Source organism: Olea europaea, chromosome 1, assembly GCF_002742605.1.
Source record: "Olea europaea var. sylvestris chromosome 1, O_europaea_v1, whole genome shotgun sequence".
Lineage (NCBI taxonomy): Eukaryota > Viridiplantae > Streptophyta > Magnoliopsida > Lamiales > Oleaceae > Olea > Olea europaea.
In genome coordinates, this window is record NC_036237.1 from 24,816,380 (window position 1) to 24,827,411 (window position 11,032).

Sequence of the window (11,032 nt, forward strand, 5' to 3'; positions counted from 1 at the left end):
CAGCAACCTGAGCCAGGCGTGGATCTTACATAGGAATGTGGCTTATTTTATTCGATGCATAGTTTCAGCCAATGAAGGAGATAATTTTTGAGTTTCCGAATTAGACAATTGGTGATCTTGTAGTAATCAATTTCAGAAGAGCAGCCAAAGGAATGTAGAATTTGATAATAATATAAATCAACATTATGCTTATAAATTAAATATGAAGAGAAGAAAAACAAAAAAAATAAAAAATAAAAGAACAAAAGAATTTTTATGAGCAGCCAAAATTAGGGTAAATAATGGAACTTAAGTTTATATACTGCAAGAAAACCTACAAAATAAGGAAACTAAATAGTGTAACTAATATTAATATTGTGTAATATTATTATTATACTAATTACACTAACATTTCTCCTCAAATTCACGATATTTCAACAAGAAACAGTGAGAGTTTGTTAAGCAAGAAGTGAAAACGATGAACTAGATGAGACTTTATAAAGAATTCAACAAGCTGAAATGATGAAGAAACAACGGGTAGGAAAATAGTGACAGTCTGCAGATGATTGCAAATCAGATGATAGTCAATCTCAATATGTTTCGTACGCTCATGGAACACAAAGTTGTGAGATATTTTAATAACACTTTTATTATCACAATAAATAGGGGTTGGAGAGGATGAAGGAACACCTATGCCTTACAATCTCGACGGTGGTGAAAGCCAAAGCACGATACTCTGCCTTATTAGAAAAACGAGAAACAACAATATGTTTTTTACTCTTTCAAAAAAAATAGGGAATGGTAAAACCCATAGCACAATACTCTGCCTCATTAGAAAAACGAGAAATAACAGTATATTTTTTACTCTTTCAAAAAAATAGGGATATCACCCAAAAATATATAAAAATCAGTAATGAAATTACGATCAGTGGGGTTACGGGCCTAATTAGCATCAGAGTAGGCACAAAGTTCTACAAAGAGGTTGAAGGAAATGAAAGACTTTGAAAGCAAGTACTATGAAGATAGTGCAAAATAAGAACAACAGCTGCCCAGTGAACTATAGTAAGAGTTGAAACAAACTGACTAACAATATGAATAACATAAACAATATTGGGACGTGTGACAGTGAGATAAACCAAACATCCTACAATGGTGTGATACAAAGTGGGATCTGTCAAAAGTACATGTCAGATGGTGAATAACGAGCGTAGGAGTCAAGATGAGTATCAACAGTTTTAGTATCAGCAAGATGAACACGTTTAATAACATCCATAGTATACTTGGATTGAGAGAGAAAATAATCTCTAGGAGAAGAAGTAATTTCGATCCCAAAAAATAAAATAATGCACATAAGTCCTTCATTTTAAAATGACTAGCCAATTCTGATTTCAAATCAGCAATCCCAACAACATCATCACTAGTAATAATCATTTCGTCAACAAACAATAAAAGTAGAATGCAGGAAGGTAAAGTGCATCTAAAGAATAAGGCAGAGTCATGACGATTGGATGTAAAACCAAGAGAAGCAAAAATAGTGGAAATTTTCTCAAACCAAGCATGAGGTGCTTGTTTGAGACCATAAAATGACTTCTTGAGCTTGCAAATACATCCAAGAGTGTGAGAAAGATCAGGAAGAGAAACTACATAAACTCTCTTGAAGATTTCCACTCAAAAATGCATTTTTGACATTCAACTGGGAGAGACTTCATTGACGAACGGATGTAACTACAATAAGTGTATGAACAGTGGTCATCTTGGCAACATGAGCAAAAGTCTCCTCATAATCCAAACCATATAGCTAATTAAAATCCTTAACAACCAATCTAGCCTTGTAACGTTTAACTAAACTGTTAGATTTAGTTTTAATCTTATAAACTCAACGAGAATCAATAGTATGTTTACTTGGAGGTAATACAACCAAGTCCCAAGTTTTTATTTTGTGTAGAGTAGAGAGTCCATTAGCCATATCATGTTGCCAAAGAGGATCCAGAATAGTGTCTTTATAGGATGAGGGTTCAGATAGCTTGTAAATGGAAGTTAAAAGCGGTAAAATGATTCAGAATAGCAAGAATAAGCAAAATTAGGCAACTAAGTGGACTTACGTATATTATAAGGATATCGAGGAAGGAAGGAAACAGGAGCTGGATTGACGATCTCAGGCGGTGCTTGGGAGGCAATAGGAAAAGGGGTATCATGAGTTGGCGCATGTGTACATGTAGTACATAAAGAATCAACAGTACATGAGATATAGAAAAAATGGTCTGTTAATATTATCAGAGAATGGATCAATATGAATGAGATTAGTTTTAATCACATTATGAATATTATCAGAAATAAAAAAGAATAGAATGTGCTCAAGAAATACTACATGACAAGAAACATAAATTTTTGAGTAATGGGATCAAAGCAAAGATAACCTTTTGGCCTTGCCCATAAACCATGAAACCTCATATAGTAGAGCGAGACGTCAACTTACTACGTTTGACTCAGGACGAAGAACAATACAAGTACAGCCAAAGACTCTTAATGAGGAGTAATCAAGAGGATGCCCAAACAATGTTTTAAAGGTTGATAAGCCTGAAGTGTTGGAAGATAGAATCTTATTAATTAAAGAAATAACAGTGATAACTGCTTCTCTTCAAAATTTACTAGAAAACTTTGGCAGACAAAAGAAGGGAACGAACAATTTTTACAATGTGTGTATACTTTCTTTTAGCGATGCCATTTAGTTGTGGGGTATTATTATATGGGGTTTGATAAATTGTGCCATCAAGAGTAAGGAATTTAGAGAAATCTATAGAAGTATACTCTCCACCTAAATCAAATTTAAAGCACTTAATTACAGAAGAATGTTGAGTTCTAATAAGTTCTCTAAAAGAACGATAAATAGAAAGAAAATCAGAACGTCGTTTTGTAAGATAAATTGAGCAACAATGACTATAATCATTGATAAAAGATACATAATATATAGACCTTCCTTTTATAGTAATAGGAGCAGGTTCCCACACTTCAGAATGAACAAGAACAAATGGTACAATGGGATTAGAAATCCTTCGATAAAAGGTATAGCAGAAAATTTAACTAATTTGTAAACAATACAATAAAAAATATCATGAATTTGCAAATCTCCCAATTGACCTTTAAAAACTAAAAATTTTAAACGACTAGCGAAAACATAAAAGAAATTCAAATAAAAAGATCATAAATCAACGCCAAAGACTACAATATGTGATGGTCTCATACTGTCGAGAACATAGAACCCTCTTTCTCTACCTCCTATCCCTATCAACTTCTGAGATTGAGGATTCTGTACATGACAAGCAGTAAAAGAAAACTAAGTATCCAGAATCACGCAACTAATCAACAAAAATAAGATCCAAAGTAAGAGTTGAAACACAATAGACATATGAAAACAATAAATTATGTGTGTGAACAAAATCAACATTTACTAAAGGCAATGATATGTTACCAAAAATCATAACAGATATAAATGAGTTAGAAGGTGTAAGTCATTAAAGAATTTTCAGTTAGATGACATGTGTTTGGAAGCACCCAAATCAACGATCCGTAAGGAAGAAATACCTGAGGGACCCTGAGATGACAAACATATATGAGTAGAGGTTGACATAGCATGTAGCTGTATGGCTAAAAACTTTTGAAACTACTCTGCTAAATTAGTCAACATGAGATTGGAGGAAGGTGATGTTCCAAGTATAGAAGAGTCATCAAGTGGCATAGTATCAACTATGTTAATATTAGGACCATAGGATTGTTATTGTGACGGCTATTTTTTCAATAGCTCAAGACATTGAGACTTTCAATGTCCCTTTTGTTTGCAAAAGTTACACTCATCATTAGCAACTTGCACATAACCTTTATTTTGACTCTGTATGGATGATCGAAAGGGTACAACCAATACTAAAGTGCTAGATGAAGAAAGATATACTCCTCCTAGCAGAGATTTGAAACTCATCCACAATTTCACTAACCATGGAATCAACTGAAGAAAGTAGAGTGCGATTTAAAATAAAGCCTTAAAGTCCCTCAAAGTTATTGCAAAGTGCCATAAAAAATTGAACCAACTGCTACTCCTCTCTATAAGTAATATATTCCTCTCATGTTTTTAGCCATGCTGATTCTGTAAGAGCTAACTCATTCCAGATTGAATTCATAGCAATGTAAAATTCGAGTTCTGTTGTAAAGCCCGTATGTCATTCTCCACCTGATACCACTTTGTGAAATTTGACTTAGTATATAACTTCTGAAAAATGATCTCAAATTTCCTTTGTTATTTCATACTTCACCAATTGTGTACCAATGGATTGCTAAGCAGAATTATGAATCTAAGTAAGAATTTTTACATTGTTTGACTCTTAACTGTCTAACTCTACCATATACTTCTCAGCAGTGTTCTTGGGTTTCACAATAATTTAGTTTCACTAATACAACATCATAATCTTTTTCCTTAAGAAAATTCCTCATCAAAGTACTCTAATTCAAATAATTCTTACCATTTAATTTGACACTAACGGATTGAAGTGAATCATCCCTTCAATTGCCATCATAAAGTCAACAATTAAGCAACTACAATTTTAAAAAACCACCCAATCCTAAGGCAACCAACATATTGCCATGAACTACAATTGGAATATATTGCACAATACACATACAACCAAACGAATACTACCAAACGGTCAGAAACTTACCAAAGAAGAAACTACCTCTTTGAAGCTATCTCATAAAACACATGAACGCCACCTCTTCTTCCATCACCCCCATTCACAAGCCGCCAGAATATTGTGCGTGGTACTACACATTTCGGTTAGAATGATTCGTCTCGTCACCATGTACCCGTATATGGTCACCATTCTTCGAACGAAAGTCGGGTTTGATAGATATTGTATATTTTCAGTGGCTGCTTAAAAAAACATTAGGGTTTTGTTTTGTTTTGTTTTCAATTGCACGGGTTGTTTGAGAATGAAAAAAATGAAGAGATAGATTTCGGCACACAAATTTGAGCCCTAATACTCTTATAATATAAATCAGCATAGTGCTAACAAATCAAACACAAAAAGAAGAACAAAGGGAAGGAGAAGAACAAAAGATTTTTATGAGGCACCAAAATTAGAGTAAATAATGAAACAGCATATGCTTATATACTACAAGAAAACTTACAAAATAAAGAAACTAAATAATATATATAATATTATTATTACACTAATTATGCTAGCAGAATTTATTTTGAAATTAGTAACATCACGTACAAAGCTATGCCATGCCAAAGAATACTATCCAGATGTATGTTGTCTTCTCTATTACACATTGCTCTTATCTATAATGGACTATATCATTATAGGCAATATACAATTTAACTAAATGTATAGTTTTCCGTGGCACAAATGTTACCTTGAAATACAGTTTCATAAAGATAAAAAAAAAGCTTCAAATTGGATTCAAAATATCACCATACGATCAGCATAACTATAATTTAAAATGCATATGTTTTTAGCCTAAGAACACACACACACACACACACACACACACACACACACACACACATATATATATATATATATATATTTTTTTTTTCCTGACCTTGAATGGCCACCATTTCTTTGTTAATTATAGCTAGAAGAATTATACAGTCGGGTAGACCCAGTATTTAGAGAATTAGCGCTCTAGTGTTTACCGTTTTGATCAATGCCAAGAATTCCTGTATTGCCCAAACTTAAAAATAAGTTTATACATCTTACTACATTGATATCTGTTTAAATTGGTAGAAAAAATTATATTTAATAATTATAAACATTCTCCAAAGTGTCAGAGCACAAAGAAAATTCCTGATTAACAATCACGTACGCTATAAATCACAAATTTCAGCTTTGAGGGAAGGTAATTATCAATCAATCCACATTGATATTGTTGGAAAATAATCAGTTATAGTAAATTACAGAACTATAAAATGCAGAAAGTAGAACTTATCGATTGATTGAATCTCGTGACAACACGATATCCTAAAACGAAATTGCCTGCCATTAACTGCCTCAACCTCTGTGGACAATTATTGTACGATAGATTGATCAAACAAACCACTTATGTAGCAATCACAAATGGTTTCTGAGTATGAAAAAGTACAGAATATGAAAATGGTAATTTCATTTTTGAAATAATTTTTTTCAAAAGCAGATATGTGTTTTTATAGCCAGAATAGATATAATTGCCTCCAACATGATTATGAAATATTTGTAATTTTTAATCGGTTATTGATAATGGGTTGTTAAAAATGGATATATTACATTGGTTAGTTGACCCATTGAATAAATTTGAAAATAATTAAGTCCCCGTTTCCCATTAATTTTCGTTCCATTACATTTTATTTTTCTTCTTATTTTCAATTACACAATCTTCCATAAAATAATATTACATGTAAATTGAAAATTTTTCCTTCTTTTTTAACATTCATTTTTCTAAAAAAATACGATTTCCCCCATTTTTACTTTCAGGTAATGGGGATCAAACAGGGGCTAAAGTTCCCAGGTAAGAAAAAAGATGACCTACAAAGACAGATAAAAGGACACATGATAAATGAGGAGATTCCAATTTACAGTTGCAATTTATAGACTGCACTAAACTGCCTTTTTAGGTAAATATTTCCAGCAATGGAATAATTGAAAAAATAATAATAATAAAAAATTCCCTTCATTTGATCATAAAATCTCTCAATGAAGTTAGAAATTGATGTCTGCGATCACAAAAATAAACTTCTTGACAATATTCACAAAAGTAAGTTGCATTGACGGCCCACATTTAAAAAAAAAAAATTTAATAGTATTTATAAACTTAAATGAAGCCTAATGTACAGGCCTTACAGATCCCCTCACATGCTGTGTGAGGGGGTGGGGGATTATTTAAAAAAAAAAAAAATTACCCACCCCCTTGTAATGTGTCTGGTTTGTACAGGCCCCGTGAAAGCCAGCAAAGTTGAACTTAAATTACTCCGGGCATAGAAAAAGTCTTGATTTGTAGCTTGCTTTATTTTATTTTTGTCATTTTCTTGTGACTTTGCATAAACTAGCTCCCAAGCGGATGAAGTTACAAGGCAATTGTGCGGAACCGATTGACTTTGACAAATCTTATTGTACAGAAGTCTCTTGCATAGACTATTAACTGCTAGCATCCTCTCTTGTTTACACCAAAATATAAAATCACATGTATCTGCATCCAGTTTCAATGGTCAATCTGTTCTTTTTCATTCTTCATCTTCTTTTCACCTTTACAGAGCATTCTGCAGGTTACTACCTCAATGGGGATGTAGCAATTAACTGTGGTTCCACTGGCATTTCAACGGCTTTCAATGGCCGGGAATGGATCGGAGATATATCGACTTCCCCACCACAAATAAAGGGCTCATCCTCCAGCTCAAGCACCATCCATAATTTGGCTTTGGTTGATCCTGTCCCTTACAAAACAGCACGAGTCTCTCAATCACAATTCTCTTATACTTTTCGAGTAAGCCCAGGTCTCAAACTTATTCGCCTTCACTTTAGTCTGTCTTTATACCAGCAATTTAAGAAGTCTCGAGATTTTTTCACAGTTGAAGTTGGGCCTTTCACTCTCCTTAGTAACTTTAGTGCTTCAATAACTGCTGATGCACTCAGTGTAAAATCTTTTGTGAAGGAATACTGCATCAATATAGACAAAAATCAACTGTTGACTATAACTTTTTCTCCCGAACATAGCCAGTCACATAAAACATATGCTTTTATTAATGGAATTGAGGTAATATCCTTGCCATCTGACCTTTATTACTTTCATGGTGGTGGTCTTGGGGCCCAAGTGGTTGGCCAAAAATCTCGAATCTATATTGACAAAAGCACGGCACTTGAAATCGTGGAGCGATTAAATATAATATGGGATCCCACATCAGTAGATAGTTCTTATAAATATAGGATGCGGGAGACAGTTTCAAATAAAAAGAAAAACAAGATCAACACTTTCACCTGGAAAACATCTGTGGATGTCGGATTTGGATACTTGGTCAGGCTCCATTTCTTCGGGAAAGGACTGAGTATGGCAGAGAATGGCAACATGGCGTACAGTGTCCTCATAAATGACATGATTGTCGAAACTAATGTTGATATAATAAAAGAGAGGGGCGACAATGACATCCTTTGGTACAGAGACTATATAGTGATGATTAAAGGACATAAAGAGGAGGCTAGGCGTGATCTAACAATTTCCCTGCGGTTGAAGAGTGAATTGATAGATGGACCCCTTAAAGGATTGGAAATATGCAAGTTGAGCAACCTGTACAATAGTCTTGCCTCTCTGTACCCCTCGCCTCCTACGCAAGCTTCATCATCCGTGACTGTACGAATATTATTGTCAATTTTTTGTCGCAGAAACACAGTAGTAACTGGTGCAGTAATTATAATCACTCTAGTCAACATCATTGCTTTTAGGTTGCGGCAAATCTGGGAAGCCAACACTATTGAGGACAGAAACAAGCCATCAATCTCGACGGGAGGACTCTGTCATTATTCCCTTGCTGAGATCCAGTCAGCCACAGATAACTTCAGTGATACACTAGTTATTGGAAAGGGTGGATTTGGTAATGTCTACAAAGCATTCATTGAAAATGGGCAACAGCTGGTGGCCATTAAGAGGTTAAAGTCCAACTCCAAGCAAGAAGAACATGAGTTTTGGACAGAGATTGCAACACTTTCAAAGCTCCAACACAATAATCTTGTTTCTTTAGTCGGCTACTGCAATGAGCACCAAGAAATGATCCTTCTCTATGAGTATATTCCATGTGGCACGTTAGCTGACCATCTCTTTGGACTTCGTGGTGAGAGTGATTATCATTATTCTCTCTCTTGGAAGCAACGCCTAAGGATCTGCATTGGGGTTGCGCGAGGACTAGACTACCTTCATTCTGGCACCAATCGTGGAATCATACACCGTGACATAAAGGCTTCTAACATCCTGCTGGATGAAAATTTGGAGGCTAAGATTTCAGATTTTGGGTTGGCCAAACCGCAAATTAAAAGTTACATACAAAGCTATGTTAGCACAAACGTTAAAGGTACATTTGGATATTTTGACCCGGATTATTTCAGAACACGTAAACTGACAAGGAAGAGTGATACATATGCCTTTGGTGTTGTGTTGCTGGAAGTATTGTGTGGAAGACCAGCAGTGTATCCAACAGTTACCGAGGATAAGCACAGTCTCATTATGTGGGCTCGAGATTGCATCAGTAAGGGAAACATTGATCAGATTGCCGCTCCAAGTCTAAGGGGACAAATATCACCTGATTGCCTGAAGACATTTTTGGAAGTTGCTAAAAAATGCTTGCACAATGAACCAAAGAAACGGCCTACAATGGCTCAAGTTGTGGTACAACTTGAGTTTGCTTTGAAGCAACAGGAGAGCTCGAAGTCTTCTGTTTCAACGATGACTACTTCTGATGGTGTCCAGCCTTGTACAAGGGAAACTATCAAATTCATTAGTACTGGGGTTCAAGAAATCTCGTCTGTAGATGAGCAGAATATCTCACCTTCTTCGGAAGAAAGAACCAAAAGTTAACCGGTTCAGAATGTTTGGCCTTCAGGTAGAAACACACCTGTGGATAGGAGAAAAACCAATGTTTATAAGCTATCATGGTTGAGGCCGTGGGATGCAATCTGGAATAGGGCAAAACCATCCAAGAAAAGAGAATCGGTCCGCTTCTCAATATCAGGCATTGAAACGGCCACGAACAATACTGATCATTAGAAGTGATTTCAAATGACTTTTCAGCAACCCAGTTCAACCTCAGTAAGTAAAAATAAGAGCAGTTTCATTTCATCTCTCTCTCTCTCTCTCTCTCTCTCTATGTTTCGTACGCTCATGGAACACAAAGTTGTGAGATATTTTAATAACACTTTTATTATCACAATAAATAGGGGTTGGAGAGGATGAAGGAACACCTATGCCTTACAATCTCGACGGTGGTGAAAGCCAAAGCACGATACTCTGCCTTATTAGAAAAACGAGAAACAACAATATGTTTTTTACTCTTTCAAAAAAAATAGGGAATGGTAAAACCCATAGCACAATACTCTGCCTCATTAGAAAAACGAGAAATAACGGTATATTTTTTACTCTTTCAAAAAAATAGGGATATCACCCAAAAATATATAAAAATCAGTAATGAAATTACGATCAGTGGGGTTACGGGCCTAATTAGCATCAGAGTAGGCACAAAGTTCTACAAAGAGGTTGAAGGAAATGAAAGACTTTGAAAGCAAGTACTATGAAGATAGTGCAAAATAAGAACAACAGCTGCCCAGTGAACTATAGTAAGAGTTGAAACAAACTGACTAACAATATGAATAACATAAACAATATTGGGACGTGTGACAGTGAGATAAACCAAACATCCTACAATGGTGCGATACAAAGTGGGATCTGTCAAAAGTACATGTCAGATGGTGAATAACGAGCGTAGGACTCAAGATGAGTATCAACAGTTTTAGTATCAGCAAGATGAGCACGTTTAATAACATCCATAGTATACTTGGATTGAGAGAGAAAATAATCTCTAGGAGAAGAAGTAATTTCGATCCCAAAAAATAAAATAATGCACATAAGTCCTTCATTTTAAAATGACTAGCCAATTCTGATTTCAAATCAGCAATCCCAACAACATCATCACTAGTAATAATCATTTCGTCAACAAACAATAAAAGTAGAATGCAGGAAGGTAAAGTGCATCTAAAGAATAAGGCAGAGTCATGACGATTGGATGTAAAACCAAGAGAAGCAAAAATAGTGGAAATTTTCTCAAACCAAGCATGAGGTGCTTGTTTGAGACCATAAAATGACTTCTTGAGCTTGCAAATACATCCAAGAGTGTGAGAAAGATCAGGAAGAGAAACTACATAAACTCTCTTGAAGATTTCCACTCAAAAATGCATTTTTGACATTCAACTGGGAGAGACTTCATTGACGAACGGATGTAACTACAATAAGTGTATGAACAGTGGTCATCTTGGCAACATGAGCAAAA

The 11,032-nt window shown here is 34.9% G+C and overlaps 1 protein-coding gene across 1 annotated transcript; it reads left to right on the top strand.

Moving 5' to 3' along the window:
* The first annotated feature begins 6,895 nt into the window (after positions 1–6,895).
* On the top strand, positions 6,896–9,855 carry LOC111398260 (receptor-like protein kinase FERONIA). The gene has a single exon (XM_023025189.1). It carries the CDS (start codon positions 7,189–7,191, stop codon positions 9,565–9,567), a length of 2,379 nt encoding a protein of 792 aa, XP_022880957.1. The 5' UTR covers positions 6,896–7,188; the 3' UTR covers positions 9,568–9,855.
* Positions 9,856–11,032: the final 1,177 nt, after the last annotated feature.